We start from the raw sequence: 27,580 nt of genomic DNA on the forward strand, positions 1-27,580 counted from the left end.
GTTAAAAATACTTTTACGAAGTAATTCTTGGCATTGTTACTGAATTTTTATTACACTTTACTTTGAATATAAGTGCAGGTTATTTTATAATTAAAAACTACAACAACCTTAGCCTGATACACGGCATGATGACAAGTTGTTTACAATATCAAACACCACTAAAGAGCAGCGCTAAGATCGCTAAGCTGATATTGTCAATTGTGTTGGTGTGTTTATTTTGATTTATCCGTACATAGCTTATTCTATGGCCCATCGCCCATCTTTAGCTGCGATCCGCAGTACACGGTGGTGCAGTCGTACAGTTGGTACAGTGTACATGGCTTCATGATGTGGGGTGCTATGTAGCTCATAGGTAGTCGGTGTTCTCAAAGACAGTTGTGTCATGTCGTGCGGGCCTCGCAGTGCTGTGTCGCTGCAGCCTGCTTAACATAACGTCACAGCTCCGGCATTTACTCCGTACAGTCACTGTTGACATGGATAACATTGCCCACTGTACACACCCAATGAAGACAGCGCAAATATCTTGGGTTACGGTGCACCGCCTTGCTGCCGAATTTGGGGTATGCTTTCGCTCATGAGCATCCAAAACTCGGAACGCTGTGACAGTCCATGGCGAAGTGCTAGGTGCGAAAAGCACGAGTGACGTGTTCGAAGCGTCACAAACCGAAGTGTGCCACAGTACGTGACTATGGACAAATTGACAGTGATCTCGGGCACGTTGTTTTTCCTTGCCAACATCTTTGCCATCTTGAGTCTTGTGCTTCCCGACTGGATCGTCTCCGACGTTGGTGGTGGGTATCGTAGCGAGCCTGGATGCACTGCAGGCTCATAAGCGACACCTGCGGTGAGGTGACATATCTCTACGAAAAGTTTGTTGGTAGAAAAAGAGAACGAGTGTTATTCACATCTGAGTCAGATCAGGGGTTACAGGGGCTGGACGATCACAAACTGTACGGCAAGAACAAAAAGCGTAGTCTCCGCAACAAGTATTTTTCTCTCATTTTTCAGAAAACGCGGACTTTAAAGCGCACGTGTCGTTTTAGCAGTGTCGTGTCCATTAAAAATAAAGCGTTACACGAGAGTGCTGTAGCAACTGTCAGCACGCTTAATAGAACATGAAAGTTTTACTTGAAAGCACTTTAGCTCCACATTACAAACCTAACAGTACGACTTTTACTACAGGGACATCAGCTTCTAAACTGAATGGCATGCTACTTTGTCAGAACAAAAAGAGTGAAAGGCACAGGCTCCACATGTAAGTAAGTTTGTTACCATGGTGGCCTTCCATGATGAGCATTGGTGGCAATATTTTAATAGAAGCAATGCGCTGCACGAAGAGAAAATATTGCGGGGCGCGTGGTTGCAAGTACACTGAATATGGACTGCTAAACTAAAAGTGTGAAGGGTGACGAGACTCGGATTTATAAGGTAAAACGCAAGCACTTCTTTCCTCGATAACTCAAATTTACTAGACGCTTACTAATTCATATGCATGTAGCGAACATAGTGAAGAAAAAAATGAACAAAGCAACACAGACAAATTTGATTACTTGTGATATGTGTTGAGGAAGCGCCCCTTAAGCAAGTGATTTGTCAGTAATAGCACACTCTGTCATGAATCAATATTACAGGGACACTAGAGAGAAAAACGATTTGAGCTGTATTAGCAAATTAATTTCTAACAATGCTGAAAAAGCCACTCTTACCGTGAGAAGATGTTTGATAAGCCAGAAAAGACTCACAAATGAAAGACTGGTGGCACCTTAGCCTCGAACTTTCCACACCAGCTCATCATAACGTCGTGAATTTTTATGGCATCTGTTCCAGCCCAGTTAATTTTTATTGGTAAACTTGTGCTGTATTGTATATTAAGTGACTCAATTCAAACACTGACCTTAGCAAGTTTCAAAAACTTTTTATGAGCAAAACGACCCAAACATGAAAAAAAAATTTTGAAATATGTGACGACACATTGGCATGCCAGTGTTGGAGTTATGGCACTAAGCTAAAAAAGTTGAATTTTGATCATTTTTTTTCTTCTTACTACTGACAGTGAGGTTTGTGAAATTAGTGCTGAAGAAATTTTTATCAGTCTAAACTGATTTAATGTTCCTCTTTACAATCCCTTTAAAAGCTGGCTCATTTGGTTTCTTTTCCTTCTTTTTTTCTTTCTTTTTTTACATGTATCTGGCACTGTTAAAATTATGTGTCATGTATGCTGCCAAGTGCCTGGCTTGAGTCTGATGTCATCCTTTAGGTTCCTCAACCTGAGGCCACTCCTCTACTTCTAATAGCAAAGGGCAACTGCCTTTCGATTGAAATAATAATCGACAATAATCGATGAGGTTTTACAAAGCCATAGTTTGACTATGAGGCACACCGTAGTTGCTGACTCTGGATTCGTTTTGACCACTTGGTGTTCTTCAATGTGTACCAAATGCTCAGTACACAAGCATTTTTTCATTCTTAATTTCGCTGCAGTTGTTGGAAATAGAAATTGACCTTCTGATTAGCCCGATTTCTCAATTTCTCTTTAGCCATGCTCCTTGAATAATACCCCTGCAATGAGCAATTCTTTAAGAAACACTTCTCTACCATCACACCTTTCAGCCTAATAACATAACTCGAGGACAGGAATGGTATAACATCGAGGACAGGAATGGCAGATGACCATTACGGAAATGTAGAGAGACACCATTCAAGACATTGTGCTGCCCTCCTTTCCAGGTAGCCTCGAGCCAAGGAACATTTAAGAACATGGGGATGAGGATCTTCATTTAGATTATCACCCTGATTGTGCAATTGCCAATGGCAATAGTAAAAAAGAATGTAAATGAATGAAAGTAACCATGTCATACTTACTGAGAAAGGTAGCTTGTCTATACTTTTGGAATAAAGTCTTAAGTGTCACTTGAAGTATATTCAACAGATGTCCTTTTACATCCACAAACACCAGTGTCTCCTGAAATGTGCTATGCACTCACTGCACCGCTTAGTTACTAGGGGGTGTACAGATTTCTTTTACCACAATGACAGCAAGCTTGCATGCAATAACATTAACTTGTGATGCAAGCACCGTAAACACTTTGTTAATCTGAACCATCTGTTATAAAACAATGGAGAGAAATTAATGCACTAAGGTTAAGGGAATTTTGGGGATTCACTGTATATACCTGGATTCGGATCATGCTGATGGGCAGGTGACTGCTCTACATCATTATTGCCCAACTTCCTCCTCTTCCCAGCTCTCAAGACAGAGAAAATGTTAACATGAAAAATGCAGACAGGTTGTCTGGAGGAGCTTCGTCTCTGCTGCTCCGTGTTGTAGAGGACGAGAAGGGGATGGAAAAGGAAAGAAAGGTAGTTCAGGTGGTGATGTCTGAGTACAGTTGTAGTGGACTGTGTACATGTGCAATGTCCTGCACACAGTTCATTGCAACACACAGGCACCTGTCGGGGTGTCTACCAAGTTGACATTTCCAAATTCCCTGAGTTTTCCAGGTTTTCCCTGAGTGCCTTTGTAAAATTCCCTGAGTGATGCAGAACTATGTTTTATGTCAAGACGGGCTGAAACCATATCGCCAGATGCTGTCACTCTCTGATAAGCATACGAAAAAAAAACGACTTAGTCCAATTTGAATACTAAGGAGTAGTGTTTATGTTATTCAAAAAGAGAATAGAAGGGAGGGGTTAGTAAAATGCACAGAAAATAAAATGTCCTCGAAAAAGAATTGCGAATCGAACACGAATAAAAAGGAGATGCATACAAAAGCAACTATTTTCTAATATGAGCTATTTCTATCAACTGATAGCAAGCTCAGTGGAATTAGGCCCGAACATTGTCACAATTGAGATTCTCTCTCAACAGCCCATAAGTCAACCTCAACTGTCCTGACATACTCTCAAACCCGCACGACGTCTCAGTGTTGTGTTTCACTGCTTTAAAGAGTTTATTTTGGTTTGGATGAGGGACACCTGCGTCTCGGCATCAGCCAGCACTTCGTTTTTTGAGCTTAAGCTCCTTCAAAACGGCGGCAGCACGCTTCCTTTCCCGTTCATTCCTCAATGTGTAGGTCCTTTCTGTTCTTGTCCTCCTTCCGCCACTCATTCGGCCCACAGACCACTTGAAGCATCTTGGTCAGTTGCACAGTCCACGTCCAATTTATCGAACTCCCTAGTGGCCGCAAAAACATCAGAAAAATCGGCCAGTTGGAAAAAATAAATGCATGTCATTTACTGCCCTTAAGGTCTCAAACCGCCACGGGCACATTCTAAAACGTTCTGAAGGCCTGCTGGTACACGTATTAAGCATATCGGTGCTCGTACTGTGAATGGAAATACCGGGTGCACGCATGTATAATTAGGGAATATATACTGTGTCCCATGGCAATATGTCCCATCCCCTTCCCACGCTCGTTATGCTTCACTGCGATACTGTTGCGTATGCTTCACCAACTAACACTTGTGTACAGAGGCGAAGCTCACTTTTGGGAACTGGCATTATGCAACCCATCGTGCTTTCTAAGCTTCTAAGCCAATCGTGAGGACCACAAAGGCGGAGTCCATGCCATTGTTGACAGCAGCGAATTCTTTCAATAAAAAACACAGCATCCAACGGCAAGAAGCTTCATAGCGAACGTCGAAGCACCTAGGCCTAGCGTTGCCGCCGTGGTGGCTACGGCTGCTAGCGGATCTGCGCGCGAGAGCGCAGGTTCAAGGCAGCAAGGTAATCAAAATGGCAGCGGTGGTGGCTTTGATTAATGCAGTGTCGGACCTGCGGTCACGGCAAAACCTCCGGAAAATCGGACGCCGAAGAGTTCTTACGTTTCAAATTTCAGACATTCTGATACATTGACTCTATGGGGGAAAGAGAATTATGTAATGGTGCCGCAAAGCCGTCCAAATTATCGGAAATCCAAAAGTCGGTCGTTGACTGTACATTGGCAACTCCTCCAGCCATCGACAGGGCGTCAAATATGATTCATTACGATTCCTGTTTGTTACTCGAGCCAGCATTATCTCGTCTTTCAACCCTTTCAATAAAATTACAGCTACTTTTCCTGGATAGAAGCACAAATTCCCCGAGTTTTTCCAGACTACTCAAAATCCCTGAGATTTCCTGGTTTTCCCGGTTGGTAGACACCCTGCCTGTCGACCAGTACTAGAACCTGGAGTTGAAGCTACTTTGTTATACATTTCATGAGTGCTCTTATTGCTCACAGTGCACTTTGACTCATTATCTTCCACTCAAGAAGAGGCAGGTTGTCTAAACAAGACAATGTGGCATTAAGTATCTAGAGTTACGTGCTATGATCAGGGCAGTCTGTTTCCGGAATTTCGCATGAATGGCAGTTGGAGTTACCTTCACAGCCTATCCTGTGAAGTTACCATAGAGTAAATGTCACCCCGAGTCCCATTCCCGAGCATTTCCAACATCCCTGCAGGAGTCATAGGAAGGCTACTATCAAGGTGCCAGCTATACCTGAGCCCTATAGTCCAAGCTTAGCTCACACTCTTGCCAGCTGACAAAGCTTTGTTTTACTTTGACATGTGGTGAGCAGCCATCATGTATCGGATTCCCATTGGATCCTGTTGTCTGTCTCTTACTGAGATCACTATGGCTTCCACTGTATTGTGGATTCTCCCTCTGAGACTACTCACATAGGTGGTGTCCAAACCATAAAGAATGGCTTGGAATGGATACCCAGGGATTCATATTTTACTATTTCCAACTTTGTAATACTCTGCTTAAATACTCCAAGTGCAACAGCACTGCATTGCCTCAGAGATAACGGCATGTTTTTGTCTGCAGTGTTTACACAATGCATCATGGCACATAATCTCGCAAATCATGTGATTTTGTTATACTGCATTCAGCACTGTTCGCCTTCGTAGCAGTGGACCATCTCGCTTAAGAGCTGAAACACATAAAAAAAGAAGGAGTTTGTTAGGCAACATCAAAGCATTGACTGGAGGCAACTGAACCCCAATATACTCAGTGGTGTTTTAACATTGCTTTCAAAGCACAAGACAGTGTAGCAAGGCAAAGATAGATAAAGAAGAGAGGCAACACTTCCTGTCTGTCTTAACCTTGCTGTGCTGTCTTGCATTTCAGAAGACATGCAACATCAATTTTAGCCCAACATTGTGCTCTGCTCCATTTTCACACCAAGGCTATCATATGTGCAGTCGAGTGTAAAAAAAAATTGTGACATTTAGTGATGTCACAGCCTCCTTGTATTCTATGCCTGTTGGATCATCTGCAAAGCAAGGGGCAGTGGCCGTTCTTGGAGCTATGGCTGTGGTGTCACATGCATAGGGTGCTTCTTGCACGCTTCTCATATTTGGGATGCTTTTTTGACGAAAAAAGATAGCATCGGCATCAGTAAAGAAATGGTATCAACATGTAAAATATAAATTTTTGATTTTGGTGGCTTCTCAAGAGAAAATTATCAGCTATACCTGCACATAATCACAATTGTTTCTAGGGCACACATAACATTTGTGCTCTGCCCTTTGAGAGTACCAATGGTGCATTTCTGAGTGGTGTCAAGGTTTGTCATTACCCTACCCAAAATATCATGACTCCTTTGTAAATATTCATCCCCTTTGTAAATGGGGCCTCCATATGGCAGTTTTGTGAAGATCTGGCAAGCATAGAAGTGTATGCAGAAGGCTGTGGTGATGTCATGCATGGTTAACACCTGCCTTGAGAAATAAAAAAAGACCTGGACAACTGTTTCATCTTGTGGCTTTCTAGTGTGTGCTTCATTGATATGTGTGTCTCATCTTCACATATCATCCTTGTCTTTTAAGTGCATTTACACCATCTTCAGTGAAAGTCTTGCCTGTGCAGGTGACACACGACTTGGGCTACTACAGACATGCACCACGCTGCAGGGTCGGCCACCAACCTGCTTCCCTCCACGCCTGCAGCCAGAGTGGCTGCTGGCTCTTGTTTGCATTGTGCTGGGCTGTGTGTGCATCACAGCTACCACAGTGCTACTTGGATTGTCACGCTGGAATGGCCGTGTTGTTCCATATGCACGATGGATGGGTTTCTCTGCTAGTAAGCTTTCTCTCTTGTGATTCAACAGTGAATTCCTTCGGTCAGCCTAGAGAGGCTGTATTAGTTCTCAATCTGTTGCTTTGACATTTAAGATCTAAATCTGCCAGCCAACAAAAGAATTCCTTGGGCCTGACCTTAGTTGAAGTTGTCACTGACATTCAATTTCAAGAAACAGTGTCTGACTTGTAAGCTATTGAGTTGTAAGCTGTAACATCTGTCGTAGCGTTTACTTTTTTTACAGCCACCATAGCTAAAAAAGTCATTGCTTGAACTGCTTTCTGGACTGACATTAATGTCAAATACAAGCCTTGGAGCTGCAGTGAATGCTGCTGTTATGTAACACATGCTACTACATTGAGAAATAGAAGTATGGATTAGAGGGTCAAATACAAATAGCTGATATTGCAGTTAAGGTTTAGAATAAATGGAGATAGACAGTTTATGTAATGCATAATGCATATGACTATTGACTTATCATATTAACAGAATAGGCATCAAAAGTAATGAAACACATTTGGGTGTGGCACATGATTAGATTGATTAATGATATAAAAAAATTGCATGCCTAAAATGAATTCAGTTGACAGAGCATAGAGATAATTGGAAATCCTTAGGAGAGGCCTTCATCGTGTAGTGGGATTGAATCAGTTGATAATGACATTTCTTATCAGTTTCACATTGAAGCCAGGTGGGGATGCTTGTTCAATTCAGTCAAAGGGATGGGTTGCAGAAGTGTCATATCCCTGTTGCCATTTTGAGAAATGATGCAGTCCTACAAGTGATTGAGCATAAGTGAAAGTATTTCTAAAATTTAGTCATTGATAATATAGATAATGTAGCTTTTAACATTCAAGTGAACAGTCATGGAAGCTTCATAACACTCTCAATCAGCTAACTTTACTTTTGAAGAGATTGTCTTAACATTCGTGCCTGCTGCTTTGTAGTAGTACTGGCAGTGAGCTGCAGCATTGCCCTTTGGTGACCAAACATCAATGGTGCAGTGCTTCTGTTCTGCCTGGCTGCTGTAATCTTCCCGGTGGGCTTCAGCATGGATGAAATCGGGGGCGAACCATACCAGCTGCCCAGCAGCCACCAAGTGGGCCTCTCGTATATATTCTTTGTGCTTGCACTCTGGATCACAGTCATCTCCGAGCTATTTGCTGGCAAGGTCTGCATGCCCCATTTCTGAGCAGGCAAGCTCTGGTGAGTGGCTTTTGTAACTGAAGCTGCACAAGCTTTTTAAAGCATTACACCTCCACCAATATGATGCAATAGTTATTATTTCTTGTCGAGCAATGTCATATAGCTTTGCACCTAGCAATGTGTTCTACATTATGTATGGAATGTGCATACTACAAGCGGTCTTTCTTTCGTTTCATCAGGTTTGACCTCAATCCAATGACATATAAAGAAGGCCAAGTGTAGGACCAGTATGGTAATTCTAAAGCGAGTTATCCACGCTACTATGGGGGTGCAGATGAAGCACTCAACTGGTATCTGTTGGCCATAAATATAGCCAATTGGTGCTTAACCAGTCTAAATTCTTGTGACAAGGTTATGTGTCAGAGGAGAACTTTGCAGTCTGCTTTTCAATCATGCCTCAAGGCTGCATAAAAGAGAAACCATTTCAAAAGGCAAAGCAATGGTGTGCACATGTCCTCTTGCAATGGTCTAGTGTAATGGGTTTTTGCCATTTGGAATCTTTTCCAAATTCATAGCAGAGTTGTGCCTGACAAACTGTGGAACCAAAGAGCTGCAGTGAAGGAGTGTGCGAGTAATGCAAATTACCTGAATTTACTGAGTTTGCTATAAAGAAGTAAACCAAACTAAAGTGAAGCCTTGGGCTGAACATAGTGTGTATTGTTTAATATGTTTTTATTGAATGAAGCATGTTGCCAAGTCAGGCACGATATTTTTTTCAAACCAATTGCTCTACTTCTTATTTTACAGGGACTTCAGATTGCATCAGTCACAGCGGTAAAATCTCCACTCCTACTGTATCTGCTCCATTACATTTTTCACTTTGTAAAAAAAGAATAATAAAAACATTTTTGGGGAAGCTTAAACTGCGCTAGGGACGAGACACGAAGGTAGAAGAAGACAGGACGAATGCTGTCCTTCTTGTCCTGTACTGTCCTGTCCTGCCAAAGGGCACGTGGAATCTTGGAAGCTTTCTTCATAGCAACACATGGCCCAGATAGGTGCGTCAGCAGACCGTCAGTGTATCTTTTCAGGAAAGAGCTTCATTTTTTGGTGTAGATAGGGGCTTGGTAAGGGAGTGTTCCATGGTCACATGGTTATGATCGGGCTTGGGCATGCACATTGTTCAGAGAGGCATCATTGTGTAGTTTCAATAAACCAGTTGCTAGTCTGCATTCGCCCTGTCTACTACCTCGGTGTCTCGTCCCTAGTACAGCTTAAGTTCCCAAAAATATGTCTTCCTAACTAGCCTGCCAACACACTCTCCGTGAAAATAGAAACATTGTTAAAAGTTGCGGTAAGATGTTTATTTGCTGTTTTGCTACACGTGGCATAATATAATTGTCATTGTGGAGCTAAATGTGTAAAAAGGTGTGCCTGGCCTGTTTCCCACTGTCATAACTGAGAGGACAGTAAGCCGCTACACATCAAATATCACTAAATGATATCGGTCCAATAAATAATAAGTTCTAAAGCTTCCTTTCTTTCAGCTTTAGCTAGGGGGTTCCTGTGTAAATGCACGGGAAAGTTTTTCTCGGCAACCACTACACTAAATTTGATCAGGTTTGTTTCAAAGAAAAGTTAAAATCTTCTCATACTTGGTAGCAAATTTTCGATTTTGGCCATCGACCTTTTTATAAATGGTTATTCAAGATCGCAAATTTTCAGTAAACGAAACTGTGAAGTTTACAACTCTAACTCGGCAATGAAAAACGATATCGCAATTCAGTGCATTGTATCTAATAGTACATCTAAAGCGGAAAAAATTGATGCATTACCGTATTTACTCGCATAATGATCGCACTTTTTTGTCAGACAAATTGACGCAAAATTAGGGGTGCGATCCATAGAGTTTCCTACAAAAATTACTAGAGGGAACTCTTTGTAGGAAACTCTATGGTGCGATCATTACGCGAGGGTTAAATTTCCCGTGAAAAGAAAAAAAAATCTTTTTCGTCCCGCGTTTATTGCGGGACACCAAAACAGAAATGGCGGCCGGCAGAGCTAGCCGAACGCGATTTTTTTTTTTGTGTGTGTGTTGTCGTGAGTACATCATGTTCATTGAAACATTTTGTTCTGTATCACTAATGAATAATATCGTTAATATCGGCAAGGTTGCGGCAACAATGTAGCCATGTCCACTTTGAGGGGACAGAAACAGATGGGCGTGCTTAGCTGCCAGTGACATAGAAACACATGACCGGCATGCTGCAGAAACTGCGGCATCTGTGTTCACTACTATCCTAATACGGCGCGTTTCCGCTAAGGGTGGGTGAATATCTTAGCTGTGTTACAAGCGTCGGCGTATGAATAGGGTACACTTTTAACGTATCAGTGTATACGTGGCTACTATCGTTGCCGCTCGCGATTTGTTGTTGTTGACTACAACCATTATAAAGCCTACACATAATAAAGGCAAGTTTGGTTGCAGCTTTTTTTTTTGGGTCATGAAAGTGCGGAAAGTGATGAAAGTAATGAAATGAGGCATCTACTTAAGAATGTTTGGTGCGTGCAGATCGCTTGGTTTGTCTTGAGTCGTTCGCATAGCATTCGACAGATGGTAAGCGCGATCACTATTAGCTAGACTTGGAACTTGACATATCGCTGCGGCAAGTTCGGGGTGCGATCATTACACGGAAATAAAAAAAATCTAATTTTGACGACAAAATTTAGGGGTGCGATCATTACGCGAGTGTGATCATATGCGAGTAAATACGGTATATATGGCTCTCAAATCGAGCACTAATATGTGAGTAGGACTTTTGCAAGACACTCGCAAAAAGTTTAACAAATTCACGTAAGATGTCAATTAATAACTCAAATTTGTCCACTTTGGATGCGCTAACGGGTGCAGTTCACAGAACTGCGATATCTATTAGTGCAGTGCTACGATATGTAAACTTCGCGTTTCCATTTTTTTTTTCAAACTTGCCAGTTCTTGCAAAAAAATGGAGGGCTAAATGAAAATTCCGCTTCCAACAGTCTAGAATTTAACATTCTGTCTCAGATGCAACAAATTTCATTAAAATCGGTCCAGTGTTTATCTCAGAAAAGCGTTAATGCGTTTTACATGTACTGTAAAGGCGACATCGGAGTTTGGCCCGAGCTAAAGCTTCCCATTAAAACTTAAATTTAATATTGATATAGCCTACGCACACGTACGTACGAGCACTTTCCCGAACGTTCCGAGCTGAAGCAAACGAACGCTGTTGTGCCTGGTGATCCCTCGGAGCAAAGGATGCTTCACCGGCAGACATGCAACTGTCACAAATGCTTATCACGTCTCATCGTTCACTCAAGGCGACTCAGTCAATATCACCTGAGTCTTAGGGGCAAGCAGTCATGTTCCAGATCTTGGGCTTTTCTAGCGCCCAGAAATGACACCTCACTTCAAGACAACAACGTCGCTCTCCGACTACACCGAAGGCCAGTCTCCCGATCCTGACAGATTGACCGTCACGAAGAAGTCACTAATTGATGACAGAGCCACTCTTAAGGACTCCAGTGGAAAAGTCGTCAACGGCGGGTTCACAGTTTGCCACGTGGTTGCCCCGTATTGTGAAATCAGATTTCAGATTTTCATTCATTTCAGATTTAAGTTACTGCTTTTAAAGATTCTAAGTTGCCGCGTGCCAAATTAATTCCCGTCGGTTGTAGGCAATTAAACTTGTGTATGAGGTATGATTCCGTATACTTCCTTTCGCGAGTCGTTTGCAGCACTTTCCGCCTGTCGAGAGACTGTTTCGACAACGATATTGTAACGCATGCATGGCTGAACACGTGTCACAGAGATTCACGCAAGTGCAGAAAAGCCTCGATACCCTGACTGTGTGATCCCGGTGCAATGCTCTATGGACCATGTTTTTCGTGAAATTCGATATGGTATCTTGCCTGTCTGCAGTGGCCAGGCTATGGATTGCGCTACGTGAACTTGGGCGATTCTGCTAAGCCAACTTGGCCGCGTCTTTGTTCTGATCACCAGGGAAGTTGGCCGAGCATCGACGCGTGGTAGTCGAGTGCGTGCTTGGTTGTAAGAAGACACGCCCTATGCATACTCATCCGTGTAAAAGACGGACGCAGCTGTGGCGAATGCATCGAAACTCGGAAGCGATATGCGAGGCTGCTTTGCTTGCAAATTCACCAAGGAAACACAATGGCGCCAGGGAAGGCAGACGAGAAATGAAATACGCACAATAAACTGTACTGCCTGCAGTACAAATAAATGTGACGGTACTATTATTAAAAGGTACCATTAAACTTTGAAACATTAAGTCTAATGTAGTATACTCCATTTCCTCCGCGCTTTCCTTGGCTTCATTGTCTGGTGACTTCATGTGGTTGCTGCTCGATTAAACATTAAACGGACACGAAGGAGAAACATTTAATCAGTTTTGACTGATAAATATTCTTGAACCACTGTACCCTCGTTTATCTCGTGCTAATAGGCTGATTATTAGAAGAGAAACTGATGGCCAAAATTTCATTTTCGAATTTCACGCCGATACCCGAGCGCCGGTACTTCGGCGTGACGTCGCGGATTGCAAAGTACTTTTTCGCATTGTGGCCATAGTCGTTCAGTAGAATTTGATTTGGCGCATAAAACTCCGCAAATAATTTAAATTTTTAACAGATCCTGAAACTTTCTCATTTCAGCCCTTGGCTCCTTTAGAATATTACGTAGTTCATTTTTACAAGTAATTTAACTAGGCCCGAGCAGACGGCGTCTAAACGGAAGATGTCAAGGCAAGCTTAATTAACCGTCTTGTCGTTCTTGAATATTTCCTGGCTTACCAAGGCGTCTTCTCACGGCAACAATAGCTTTTTTAGTACTGTGAAAGGGTGATCTACTAACACATCTCAAATCAGTTTTCTCTTTACTGTCCTTTTAGTGGCCCTCGGTTACTTTCATTCACGTCGCTTGTTTTTCTGGCGGTCCCTTGTCTTTCAGCACTTTTTTACTGCTTTCATTTTTTTATCGGCTTCTCTCTTTCTTCTACGCTTCACTTCAATCTGTTTCGAGCCGGAAATGGTGTTATTGAGAGCTCCTTCTTTTCTTTCTTCCTTTTTTAACTTTTTTTATTTAGGCTGCATTGTTTTGCGGTGCCTTACGCGCCTTTCCGGGTCCTGATGGCTTCTTCGGGTGGTCGTTTCGGGGCACTCCAGAGGCAGTCATCTTGTTTGGATGGTCAAAAAGCGCCCTCCGACTGCATTTGGTTGATTTTTTCAGATGGCTAAAGTCTGACTTGGGGTGCCCAGAAATGATACCACCGCGGACGTCGCAACGATTGCGAGATCCGGCCAGTGTCCGGTCGGTCACGTGAGCGCTTTGCAGCTTCTTTCCAGCGCTTTTTTGCCGTTTTCGGCTCGGTCGATTAAGCGATTTCGCTATTGTGCTGTCGTGACTTGTGATCCTCGCGTCGATGATGGCGAAGCGGCAACTTTGCATTTCATTGGCGGCATCTTCAGTTCTTCTTTTAAGTCGAGAGGCAAGCAGTGCATTACAGCGTCTTATTATATAGAGCTGAAAACTTCCTCCGCTATACGAATGCCTTGTGGTTACCACTGCAGTGAAGGAGAGGAAAAGGGGTTAACCGAGGGGCCCGATGTTTATTAATAATATCATAAGCACATTAAGCATATCATAAGAAGCAACAAACAAAGACTTCTTCAAGACTTAGTTCTAGTAGAAAAACACAAATACCCAAGAAAGTGGACGGGAAAACGGCGCCGCAGTAGCTCAATTGGTAAGAGCATCGCACGCGTAATGCAGAGACACGGGATCGTGATAACTTCTTCTCTGATCCAATTTCATTTCCATTAATTTATCGTTTCTTTAATTCCACTAGTAAGTAAACATGTCACTTCCCCTATGTTGTCCTCGGTGTCTTTGTTTTTTGGCTTCTTATGATGCCACTGTAGAGGCAACTTTCGTAACCCCCCCCACCCTTTGTCTGGCTCGCGCTCATGCTCGTCGTGATGCTACGTTGCTATGCGATGCGGCGGCGTTCACTCAGGCTTCGCGGGAAGTTCCTCTCGGCCCTCGCTTTCGCCCATCTTGCTGCTCCGGGAATTGACCCGCCGTTCGAGTGGTGCGTGCGTTCTGTGACTAAGATTGGGAGAGTTTTGCAGTAATACTGGGAAGACCGGATCGACAACACGAATTTCCTCTTTCACTGTGCTCCCGCGCTCGCGATGCATTGCCCTCGCTCTTCGCGAGCACGTTGCCTGTCGTCGGATTATTCGGGAAGCCTCTTTGTACACTCGACGATCAAACAGCCGTGTGTTGCGCCTTTCCCGAAGTCAGAGGACTGCCTGTGTTTAGATTCGCTTTTTTTTTTTATTAAAGCAAATATATTTTAGTCTACCATTCTATGGTTTCGCCTGAGTCGGTTGATTTCCTCACAGCAATAAGAAAATCTTCCCCGCCGTAATAAAAACAGAAAAAAATATGTGTTTAGAACTGAGGTTAAACAGCGCGAATAAAACAAGGACACTAGGAAACAAATACCACAGACAAGCGCTGACTGCCAACTGGAAGTTTATTTGAAATTCTCCAGCCATTTATACATTTTTCAGCATAGGCATGCGTACGCCAGTCGCAAAAACATCTGCAAATCACTAACATCGTAATCTTTCATCCAAAAAAGCTATTTCTTTTCCCGACAAGGCAAGAGAGGGAGAGCTTACACGTTTATCTAGCTCCTTCCTTTCTAATGTAATAAGCCTCTATTATTTCCCTTTACCTCTTACCTTTTCCTTTCCCTGTGAATTTTTTTTTCTTCAAATATTGCAGTCCAGTGACACTTGTTACAATGTCCTGCTAAATGACTCCCATAGCTATTCTTTAGGTTACTGCTGTGCTGACGAGCTCTTTCATTGAAACACTGCCCCGTTTGACCTATATAAGTTTTTCCACAGCTCAGCGGCCGCTATCTGATAGATAACGTTGCGCCTGCTGTCAGTGAAACTGGATTTATGATTTGTGGTGCACAGGGGCCTTTCGTACGTTTTCAAACGATTACATATCGAGGACAGCTTACACTGGGCACTGAAAAGGAAATTAATATTATGTGTATTGGAAAGTTTCTTTAGATTGGTGTGACAACTTGTGCAAGTATGGGACCACGTGCGCTTGTCTCTTGACTTTAATCTTTTCTTTTTGTGATGTTTCGGAGCTTATTCTTTTCTCTTTCTGCAAGATGGCTTCGATTCTGAGGTGACCACAGAACGGGGAAAGCCTGCGTTCTGTAATCGCGCTGTCTGATTTAAAGAAAACTTGGCCTGGCAGACTAGAAAATATAAAACATGAAGCGGTATGAGCCTTGGAATAGAAGATGAAGAAGCGCAGGAGTCTGGGTTCAGGAGAAGAGAAGAAGGAAGTGAGAATAAATTGTAGACAAGATGGACGCCAGTTCCACAGCAATGCTTTACGTTTACTGTGTCCTTTAAGTAGGAACGCTACATTATTTTGGCGCAGCCGACAGCGAACTCCAACATGTGGGTGAGATTTTTCCTTGAGGAGACCTCCGCGGACAAGATCATCTTTTCGAGATACCAAGCTGAAGATGAACCAGCGGTGGAACTACCTCGCGAACTCAACTCGGCAGAACTCATGAACCTGGTTTTAGAGAAGGCTTCCATGGACCCTGATGAACTACGTCGGAAGGGTGCTGTGAACGTGAACTTGCCTCTGGTGATCTTCGACGAATTAGTTCTTCAACCGATGCGTCGGAAGGACTCTGGATCACAGTCGTCGACGGAAGAGGTGAGCCTCGTTTTGAAAGCACTTCGGCTACAACAAGAACAGATTTCGCAACAAAACCAGCTGGTGACATCGCTTATAAGCTCTTTAAACGCTGAGAAGCCAGTGACTAAATTTGTAGAACCTGATGCATTCGACGGCATGTCATCAAGTCCAGAAGGTTGGCTTGAATTCTATGAATATGCCGCTGGAAAGAACAACTGGCACTCTAATGAGGACAAGATTACTAACATGCGTAGTTACTTAAGCGGTGTTGCACGGAAGTGGTATGATTTGCACATTATTGAAGAGGCTGGCAACTCTTGGAATCAGTGGAAAGAAAAATTCTTGACGACATTCCGAAGCAACCCAGTGCAAAGGTGGGACGCCGCGCTTAATTTCAAATTCAAGCAAGGCTCCCTCGTAGAGTATTTCTTTGACAAATGCCGCCTTTTAAAGCTGGCCGAGCCTATGCTTCCTCCGTCTGCCGTAGTAGCACTAATAATGCACGGACTGCACGCGCAAGTCCTGAAGCAAGTGCAACTACGGTCACCTAAAACTATGGACGGGCTCCTGGAGTGCCTTCACGACATATCATTTACTTCAGAAGAAAATATAAACGCTAGCTCAAGCGGTCACTTCACACGGTCCGGCACGGATTGGTCAAGCCGTAATCAGCGAGAACCGCGCCGCCTTGCAGGCGGCACAGAGAGCTTGGGTTGGCGCGCTCCCAGAGGTCGGGTGCATAACATTGACAGCGACCCTGTTCCCCTACTTTCGTACGCTGAAGAGGCTCCGACGACAAAAAACTGATAAACAAGGGTGATCAGTCCGACCCGATGACCACAACTGAGACTGTTTATTTAACTTGCTCTAGCCTACTTCACATCCCTGTGAAAGTGGGAAACAGACACATGATGGCTTTGGTTGACAGCGGTGCTTCTGTGTCTATAATAAATGCCAAGCTGGTAGATGCAAGTCACCTGCATAGTGGAAGAGTACTACGGGTGCAAGGCTACGATGGAAAAGTGACAATGCATAATCAGTGGGCCTCAGTAAACATCGAGTTCCAAGGTCATGAAATAGCGAGTGAAGTACTGGTGATTGAGGGGGTGACGTATGACTTTCTGCTATCCAGACCAGATATAAAGAAACTAAAAATCAACGTATACTGGGACGATGCGGTTTTAGTGGAAGGACTATCAAGGCAAGAGACACAGCCGGATAGAAAGGATAACCTGCGAGTTGTCAATTGCGCGGAGGATATTGCAACGACCTATCCTGAACTAGTATGCATAGGAAGCTATCCACCGGCGATGACGTCACACAAGGTGCCTTTCGAACTCACCGACAAGACCGTCATCCGAAAATCACCTTACAACATGTCAAGAGAGCGCAAGATATGGTTGAATAAGGAATTGCAGGAGATGCTAGACGCCAATATAATCCGGCCTTCGGTGTCACCCTTCGCCTCTCCCATAACTATTGCGCCGAAAGAAGATGGAACTTTCAGACTGTGCACAGATTACAGGGTTCTCAACCGACAGACAGAACTTATACCATTTCCCATGCCGAAGATAGACACGATTATAGATGAGACAGGTGGCTGCCGATGTTTTTCACGTATTGACTTGTGCAAAGGTTTCTGGCAGATCCCGCTAACCGAAGAAACAAAAATGTACACTGCTTTTATCACGCCCTTCGACCTGTACGAGTATAACCGGCTTCCTTTCGGCTGGAAAAACTCACCAGCATGGTTCCAGAAGATTATGAACGAAGTCCTGAAGCCTTTCCTAGGTGTCTTTTGTAACGTGTACATAGACGATATTATCGTCTTCTCCAAAACAGAGACGGAGCATCAGGCACACCTGTCCCAGGTATTAAATGCCTTGAGCTTGGCACACCTCAAGGTTAATTTTAAGAAAAGTGGTGTTTCTTGGAAGAGTCTTTGATGGGACTACCAAAAGCACGAAACAAGAGTCCGTCGAGAGGATATCCCAACTGGTAAAACCATATGACGTACACTCATTGCGTGTATTTTTGGGATTAGCAGGACATTTCAGGCCCTTCATAAAAGACTTTGCCATCAAAACAAGATGCCTCACGCGCCTAACACAGAAAGAAGTTCCATTTGAGTGGAATGAGGAATGTGAGAGAGTCTACCGTGATCTGGTGCACAGAATATCTGCTGACCCTATTCTACGCATACCAGATTTCACTTTACCCTTTGAACTGAATACCGACGCCTCACACTATGGGACAGGTGCAGTCTTGTACCAGAAATGTCCAGAAGCATCCGGCCGAGAAAAGCGACACGTAGTAGGTTACTACAGCTACACCCTCAAGCCACCTGAAGTCAACTACACCACTACTGAAAAGGAAGCTCTTGCAGTCCTCAAAGCAATTCAGTACTTCCGTACGTACCTAGAAGGTGCGAAGTTTACTTTGTTCACCGATCACCAAGCCCTCACTCATCTCTTGAATATGACCCAACCTAAGGGACGTATCGCCAGATGGGTGAACTATTTGCAGCAGTTCGATTTCACCATCTCCCACAGACCTGGACCCCTTTTGACTGATGCAGATGCATTGTCTAGACTGATGATACAGGCCAACAACGAACAATCGGCAGAAATCAATGAAATTAAATTGTGGGAAGGCACTGAACAATTGATTTTTAGGGAAGGTCGCTATCAAGTCCCGCCAACGCTGCTTTCCAGGGTGCTTTATTTGTACCACGATAGCCCAGAATCTGGAGGACACGATGGATTTTGGCGCACCTACAACAAGCTAGTCAAGAGATTTACGTGGCCTCACATGAAAGACGACGTCAATCGATACGTTCGTTCATGCCACATTTGTCAAATCAACAAAGTGAAATATAAGCAGCCTACGGACGCCATGATAATACCTTGCCACTCAAACGTGCCTTTTGAAGTTATACACCTGGATTTCGCCGAGCTAAATAAGAAACGAGAAGGAGTCCGAAAAACGCAAGCTTTTCTTCTGGCCATAGATGAATGCACCAGGATGGTCGCGGCACGGGCAGGAAAAGAAGATGCGAATAGTGTCATCGCCCTTCTCGAACGGGATATGTTTAGGACAACCAAGACAATCGTATGTGACAACGGTCCAGCGTTCAAGAGCGAAAAGCTAGCAAGATGGGCTCGAGACCATAATATATCAATCCAGTTCTGTGCGCCATACCATCCCGCAGCGAATGGGCTTGCAGAGCGTGCTATACGAGATGTTAAACAATACATCAGGATGTACGATAGTTTCCCTGGTGGTTGGAAATGCTCTTTAGAAGCAGCTGTAAGACATCACAATCGCTCCTACACCAGCGGCTTGGGATGCAGCCCGCAATTCGCTTCTTCAGGAGAAACCCCTATTCTTCAGGCGGACCGTGAACTTGGGCTGTTAGAAAATCTCCAGATCGTCGAGGAAAGGAAACAGAAATCGCAGGAGGAGAGGTACCGTAAACGAATGAAAAAAAAATTTTGACAAGAGACATTGCTCAGATATTCCAGACATTCAAGTCACCGACCTCATTCTAGTTAGGAAAGGAGTAAGAGAATCCAATGCCAAATTTTATGGTCCTTACTCTGTGACAAAGACGGCCACTCAGAAAGGAATATTGAAGACTGTGTGGTACATTGGCGAACGTGGCTCAGTTGAATGTGCTTCGATTGGAAACGTTTTCAAGTATTACCCCAGGAGGGGTTAGCAAAAGAAACCTGGAAGGGTGAAGCGGTATGAGCCTTGGAATAGAAGATGAAGAAGCGCAGGAGTCTGGGTTCAGGAGAAGAGAAGAAGGAAGTGAGAATAAATTGTAGACAAGATGGACGCCAGTTCCACAGCAATGCTTTACGTTTACTGTGTCCTTTAAGTAGGAACGCTACAAAACATAAAGGGAAGGCGGAAAAATCATTTATATGAAATCGTTATACAGTTGTTTTCTCGACACCGTGTAGGGATATTTAGTAGAAAACCGAACTAAGGGAAATTGCACAGCTAAATATACGAAATACTTCATACATAAAACACCACAATAAATTATAAATATTGGAATGAAACTACCAGGCTGGGTAAATCATCGACTACATTAACTTGCATGAATGACCGTATTATTGGGTGTGAAATATCACGAAAAAAGAAGAAACGACAGACAATCTGTCGCGCAATTAGCTGCACCAGACGAAATCCTCCAGCACTTACGGGTCTAGAGATATTATCTCGCCTCGTAGGCTCTTTGGCGGAAGACCACTCAAAAGTAGCGAATGTTCTGTGAAAACGTTGAATGTAAGTCCCGACAAGTTGCAAACCGCCGCCCTACCAAATTTAGGAAGGCGGTGTGGAGTAAAAGAATTCGCGTGACGTTGGAGTGCCGGTACACGTTCTCGCCAGAAATGCACGATAAGGTTACATGCATCAAAAGGAACACCACTGTACTTAGATGGTACGCTTGTCCATTATATACCAGCATATTGACTCGGTGTACATTCACATAAAAGAAACCAAAGACCTGAGATTTTTATCAGTTTATTTCGGCACCAGAAGCCATACTAAATGTTTCAGTCAATGATAAAACTTTGTCAATGCTCGGTTTCCTTGAGCAGAAAAAGGCAAGATCATCTGCGTACGCCAATAGTTTGAGTTCGTTGCCCAAAATGTTGAAACCAAGAATGTCGCTGCACTTTATAATGCTTATGCACAATAGCTCTAAAGAAAGGGCAAATAGAATTGGCGATAACGGACAACCCTGTATTACAGAGGAAAGACTGGGCGCAGGCTCGGACAGATTGCCGTCAACAATGATACGGGTAGAACCATTAGTGCAGCGCGTGCGAACTCCTTTGTAAAAAATGGAGCCAACGTTAACGCATTCGAAACATTTAAAAAAAGAAGGCGCGGTTCACTCGATCAAGTGCTTTTGCTAAATCGATCTGGAGCCGTGCAACGTGTTCAGTCATAGGCGTATCTACCGGGGCGACAAGAGAAACACTTGCCCCCCTCCCACCCGCCCACTTTCGAAAGCGGGCAATTTCGGCTGCACGCTGGAAAGTCGAACAAAACTACAGATGAAGCTAAATTTTCTTTCTTAATAGGGTGACCACACAAGTAACGCTTTTCTTTACCGCGCATCCCTTGCTTCGACAGCGAGGATTGTCTTTTGTGCCTTCTCGGGACGCCCTGTAGCGGACGACGCGAGGGGTTGGCAATATACGAACTCGCGTTGCGGAGAACCCCTGACGCTGGGCAGTTAGCGCCCTAACAAATGTCAGCTTGCGCAACTTGCATCATGCCCAGGTTTTTGGGACCGCTGTTTCCGTATTCGAAAACACAATCAGCTTCGTACATTTAACCTATATACGGGGGAGGGGGAGGTCCGGAGAAAGTGTTACAATCAGCCGCGCCCAACGACTGCCGTGCCTTACGCCATGAAATCGTTGGTGTATCAAATGCTGGAACTACTTAATCTCTGTCTAGAGATAACCTAGGTAGCGTTGCAGTCTCAGTATATCAACACCATCGGAAATCTAATCAAATCTCTTACAGATATAACTGTCCAATTTCGTCGTGCAATCACGGCTTATCGTAAATATGCTAGTGAAAATGGCCTTGGTCGAACGTGCAGAGCCATTGCAATACCAATAGATCACTGACTTGAACTTTTACTAAAGGAATGTGTCATTTCTGACTTTGACGATTTCTTTTTCAGGATGTTTTTAAATAAGAGCTACACTATTACTTGTTACTAGACAGAAAAAAGAAAAGCAGATATTACGTATTTCGAAAAACGAGGGCCACTTTTTAGCGACGTGTACCGAAAGTTCACACTGGTGTAGGTTGCTTAGGTACTCTGAAAACAATAACTGAGTGGTCGCGTTATCCCAATTTTTATGCGTTATACACCGCAGTTATTTGTTTTCCCCCGGTATCCTCGGCAAGATAAGCGGGGCACAGTGTTTATATTTATTCGAAGTACGAAGCAATGTTCTGAGTGACGAGCGATATATGTTTGTTCTGTGTAGGTTCATTGCAGCCTTTGTAGAAAGTTACTGATTGAAGCGTTCCAGAGTGTCATACTGCCGCTAATCTGAATGTTTCCCATACTCCTTAAACTACAGCACAAGAGATGGCTGACATTCCGTGAAAATAGAGATAATTTTAAACGGAATGCGTTGCGAAACGTTCACTTTCCTGCTTTAAATGGAAGTGTTGCAGATAATTATTAAATCCCCATTTTTTAATGTGCTTTCGTGCATCATACGAGATTCGTAGTTTGTTTCTCTGGTGTCCACGGTGAGCTAAAGAAGGCATGTTCTTTATATGTGGGTGGAAAATTAGGGGCATAGTATGGCCAATGTGCAGGCAGTGTTCCAAATGGGTGGGTTAAATGCGCATTTCCAGTATAATACATATGTAAGTGGTTCATAGCGTTATTAGTCTGTTTTGCGGGCGGTGTAATGCGGCCGCGCTGACAAAACTACATTTAACTACAATTGAGGTAAAATATTGCGAACATAAGGGGACCAACGCGCCAAGTTTATGTGCGATAGGAAATACGAGTTGCTCAAATACAGCGTTAAAAAAATCGTCATGAAGTATTCAAAGGTATCACGCTGCTGCTGTTAGCTAGGTTTCCCAATATCCCAAGAGAACTCTGCGTTTCACATATTTTATACTTTGTAGGAATAGACAGCATTTTAAGTGTTAACGTTTCTGGCTTATTTAGAAGCATTAAGAATAATCATTGAACCCTCATCTTTTTTTTTTTACTTTTTCATGCGTGATATATATTAGTTTCGCCTGGTACCCTCACTAATATAAAAGAGAGATTCGTTTTGTTTGGTGACTGTAGGGACAAGTTAATGGGTGAAGTGTAGGTGAAGTTCAGAGTACATGGGCTTTCGCAATAAATTACGTATACAAGCACTCCAGAGTGTTATGAGCGTGCCTTACGAGCGGGAGAGAACTGATCCCGCTGAACTATTAAAGCCACCAAGGCCAAATTTAGCAAAAAGTGCTGGTACGCTATGAAAACTCTTTGAGCGAAGTATGGCTTGGTCAAACACAGCCTTTGTAACAAAAAAAAATCTTATTCGAATGTTAGAACGTGTGATATGGCTGCTATCAGCTATGCTTCCCAGTGTCCAAACATAACTATATTTTACAACAGGTTTATATTTTGTGGAAAGCGGACAGGCGGCATGGTAACTGAAATGTGCGACAAAATTTTTATGTTCCTGGTGCAGTTAGAAGCGTTGCAAATAATTTCTGATAGAACATTACTGACAGAAAAAAAAAATTATTTCCCTATTTTCAGGTGTCATAACATGTTCGGACTGGGTTTCATCGTTGTCCTCGGTGAACTAAACAAGACATCTTGTTTATAATTGGCGAAAATCAAGGGCGCGTTATAGGCAATATGTAGGTAAACTTCAAAGGCAGTGGATGAATTATGGTATTTGCAATAAATTACGCATACAAGTGATCTGGAGTTTTATAAATGTGTTTTGCGAATCAAAAAATTATCCCGCTGCCCTGGAAGATCTGTGAACCCAACCGATATCAAATTTAGCTGAAATTGACATGGGGGGAGGGGAAGGGGGCGGGCAGGAAGGTAGGACAGTATGGTGAATGTTATGGCGAAGTAACATATGTGCTGATGAATTACTGGCTTTTTAAAAAACTCCCAGCAAGAAGCGCTCCAAAGCATTACTTGTGGGCAAGGTTTCAAACGGAACAGTCATATATATATGTATACGAGCAACTTTTTAGAGTATTCGATATAGTCAATAGAAACTGAGGCTTTTATTGCAACTGTTCGAAAGAAACAGCTTTATGTAAGCAATTTATATTGATTGTACTTCGTTGCGTATAACCTTAACAACACTGTTACGTTAACTAGCGATACATTTATGCTGCAGATTTAAATATGAAGTACAATTCTTTGTTTAATTGCTAAAATTGTTTGTAGCAAATGCGCATTTTTCACGTACGTTGTACTGCTGCTACTGGTCGGGACCCGCGACCACTGTGGGGCATCAATGCCTTTTGTCCCTGTATCATCTTGAGATTTTACATAGTTGCAAGAAATGAATGCAAATTGAAATAATATTTCTGGTCCCCATGGTTCACCACGTGTGATTGATAAATATGTCTATGTCTGTTAAAAAGGTGTAAGTATCTGACAGACGCATTTCCAAGCTCTCTAACCTAATATATATAAATATATATATATATATATATATATATATATATATATATATATATATATATATATATATATATATATATATATATATGTATATATATATTGGGGAGAGAGAGAGAGAGACCAGATTGTTTGCGATTTGCCTCTCCCCCCCCCCCCCCCCGTTCGAGAAATAGTTGGTACGCCACTGGTCACAGTGGAATGAGCAATACTGAAAAGCTGTCCGGACTAGGTGTAAGTTGGTTTGCATGGAACGGCCTTTTAATGCGCACGTTTGGTGAGGTCCAATGAGCAGTACTATTGCTACTGAAGCCTATTAGATAAGACTTTTGCATAAATATTGTAGTCTGCATTCGTCAGTATAATGGGTCTATGGCACACTGTAACTTTTCTTTGTCAGCACTATTAGGATTAATAACATAAGAAAAAGTCATATTATTATGCCACAATCGCACGCATACTTCTGTCGTGCCAACGCCAGTTAGCTTATTCAAATAGTCGCCTCTTAAATATAGCATCTCTAAAGAGTGGCTTCACCACTACGCGAGAGCTGTTAGGGAGAAGACCGCGTTACCGTACCATGTGGTTTTTCACATTATTACAACCCTTATAGTCAGTATTTATTTTACCTGAGAACAATGCTGTAGAAGACAAGTTGCAGCGAATAGTTTTAAATATAGACACATTGCTTTGAAAGAGGGTAACACAGACAAAACGGTGCACAAACCAACGACGAGTAACGCGATGAGCATTTTTAGCTTAATAATCCCACTTTGGCGTGCTATTGCATAACTGCTACCGCATTTGCTCGTGAAACACAGAAGGAAATTGAATATCCAACGGTTGGTTTCCAGCACAGTTCCCTCAGCACATCAGCCCGACGCTCTGCCCATCAGACCACTGACGTCACGTCTAAAACCGCATAGCACCTTTGCCAGCTTCAATCACGCAAGTCGGCGCTTTGAGACGCTTTTTTGCGCGAGTCGTGTCACAAGGCAAGAATTTACTGATAAAAAGGTAGAACACGCACTCTTCTAGCTGATAGTGAGAACTGGTGTTACGTGTGAAAAAGAAGCTTTTGCGATCGTGTCGTACTTCATTGAAAGACAGATATGTTGAACCCCAATTATACTGTGCCAGCGGAACCGAACTGACCGAGGTTGGAATGCCGCGTTTAGTGAAGCTTTCTTTTCGGTGTCCTAATGTGCGCCAGGTCACCCAATACAAAAAAAGAAGAAAAAAAAAACACAGCTGCACATTCCACCGCTATGATATCAATCACGATTCTGTAGGAAACCGGTTACAGAGTCTCCCTTGCAGTTAGGACATGCCAAGTAAAAGGCATTAGCTGCCGAGCTTGAAGAACGGGCCCGAAGCAATAGAAACTTTAGAATGACCTCTGCAGATTGTAAGTGAAGATGTTTTCGGCAATACGGTGTGTCGTCAGATTGCTTGAATGCTAATTGCATGAACGTCAGTAGTCATTATGAGATGGGTTATGTCGGATTTTTTATAATCACATTGATGAGAATGAATATACGGGCAACAGCTGCAGTAAAGCGAAGAAACAGTGGAAGAAAAAAAAGCTAACTCAGTAAAACAGTGGCACTGTTAGTGGACCTGTATGCTACGTATCCCTTGTCTTGAAACTGAACAGGCAGCTTCACTTTGCTCATCTTGTGCGTGTGATCGTCTTACAAAGCTCCGAATCACGGTAGAACTATGCAGCCCTTTGCCTGCTAAAATCAACTAGCCCCTAGGCAACATTTATTTTGCTAAAAGTATCATGACAATGGTAAGTGCAGTTACGAATGAATAAACAAAGGTACATCTTCCATGACTGAACCTAGGCCATCCTAATGTTGAAGCTAGGTTAAGGTAGGGCAAAATGAGACACGGGACAATTGCAACGGGTCATATCGAGCTTACGGCTTCCAATCTTCAAACTTCGCAATGTCAATGGCGTCATATTTCGCCGATGACACTATTTGCCAACTTTCCCTGACTAGAAAATTTTTCTTTCCCTTCTCTCAGCGCAGAGTACCTGGCTAGAGGATTGTACCTCAGACCGATCTTTCCGTATTTCGTATTAAACTTCTCTCCCTCTGTATATAATATGTAGATAGAAGCTTTATTGAAGAAAGAAAAAAAATAAATAGATAACCAAAAAAAGCTAGACTGCGATATACGAGTAAAACCTGATAAGATCATGCAGGCTAGGTGACTATTTGTTTCCGCCTCATCTCAAAGAGAATGCCAATGAATTTCCAGGGCGAGCATTGTTGATTTTTTGCACTTTCTCTTCGCTTTAGGGGCTCTTGGAGCTCAGGAACGCACAGGATCGAGGCATCACAACTTTGGTTCAGAAATCAGATACGTAGTCCTACATTCTTTTTTCTCCTTCCTGCTCCTCTCACTCGTTACGAAACCAATAAAGATGGCGTACTCTAGGCGCCAGATGCATATAAAACTTTAATTTGTTCACAGCAGGCACCATAAAACGGGACAGAACATAGTAGTACAGACAAAACTAATCGTTAATTGACGAGATTTCTGCTTCTGCTTTATAATTCACGCTGACCTCATGCAGTTATCTTTCAATCAGTCAAAGCGACTGAAATTCAACGATATGCGTTGGAATGTTTCGCGCAAAATAGTTTCTTGAAACGATCACACGATAAACGGAGCGCAGAATGCCTATAGGCCTATTTTGTCTGATTCGAAGAAGATAACTATACCGGCGTGGCATTGGATCGAATTACTGTTGCACAAACGAGTCGTATTGCCATATTGATTAGTTCAGGATAATTGAGACATCTCGGAATGGCTGTGTGCTTCCATATAAATATATGCTGTTCCTTCCCAAACTGAAAATTCCAGTGCTTAAGAATTATTCCCATCTGAGCGGCTATTCTCATTGTGTTGGTGATGTTCGCATATATGCTTCTTTTTTATATGCAGGCCAGTCGACGCGCTATAGGAGAGCCGTGGGACGCTGTTTCCTGCAGCGAAGCTGTCGAGTGAATTATCCGAAGCTGTCGGCCCAGCGTCTCGTCGTTATAGAGCGAGGCAGCGCGGGGCATAGCGAGGCAGACAACGGGTCACGCGCGCGTTATGATCGATCCCTGAAAACGATCGACTCCCATTGCGGCACCACTGCTCCGACGTGACTGCTGAACTCTGATGGGATGGGAATGCAAATACTGCCGCCTTTCCAATGAAAAAAAAAATTCAGAAAAATAAACGTCCCTGTTGTGCCTACAGAGAGAGAGCGTAAACTTTAATTTCAAATCAGCAAGATTTGAGTCCGGCGTCTTTTAGTGGGTCTGGGCACCCGCCGCGGACGCGG

General features: G+C 43.1%; 1 protein-coding gene across 2 annotated transcripts; it reads left to right on the plus strand.

Annotated features, from left to right (window-relative positions):
• Positions 1-178: 178 nt before the first annotated feature.
• On the plus strand, positions 179-27,331 carry LOC135898553 (uncharacterized protein C16orf52 homolog B). 2 transcript variants are annotated; one of them, XM_065427570.1, is made up of 5 exons: positions 179-791; positions 6,857-7,069; positions 8,071-8,272; positions 9,020-9,046; positions 27,193-27,331. In XM_065427570.1, exons 1-3 carry the CDS (start codon positions 689-691, stop codon positions 8,256-8,258), a joined length of 504 nt encoding a protein of 167 aa, XP_065283642.1. In that variant the 5' UTR covers positions 179-688; the 3' UTR covers positions 8,259-8,272; positions 9,020-9,046; positions 27,193-27,331. The 2 variants fall into 2 exon arrangements, with proteins under 2 accessions (XP_065283642.1, XP_065283641.1); XM_065427569.1 differs by lacking the exon at positions 27,193-27,331 and having other exon boundaries at positions 181-791; positions 9,020-9,514.
• Positions 27,332-27,580: the final 249 nt, after the last annotated feature.

Source organism: Dermacentor albipictus, chromosome 2, assembly GCF_038994185.2.
Source record: "Dermacentor albipictus isolate Rhodes 1998 colony chromosome 2, USDA_Dalb.pri_finalv2, whole genome shotgun sequence".
Taxonomy (NCBI): domain Eukaryota; kingdom Metazoa; phylum Arthropoda; class Arachnida; order Ixodida; family Ixodidae; genus Dermacentor; species Dermacentor albipictus.

Coding starts and splice junctions, on each gene's coding strand:
- LOC135898553 (XM_065427570.1), top strand. CDS start 689: ATGGACAAATTGACAGTGATCTCGGGCACGTTGTTTTTCCTTGCCAAC. Junction 792..6,856: donor GATCGTCTCCGACGTTGGTG/GTGGGTATCGTA, acceptor TTGCCTGTGCAG/GTGACACACGACTTGGGCTA. Junction 7,070..8,070: donor ATGGATGGGTTTCTCTGCTA/GTAAGCTTTCTC, acceptor TCAATGGTGCAG/TGCTTCTGTTCTGCCTGGCT.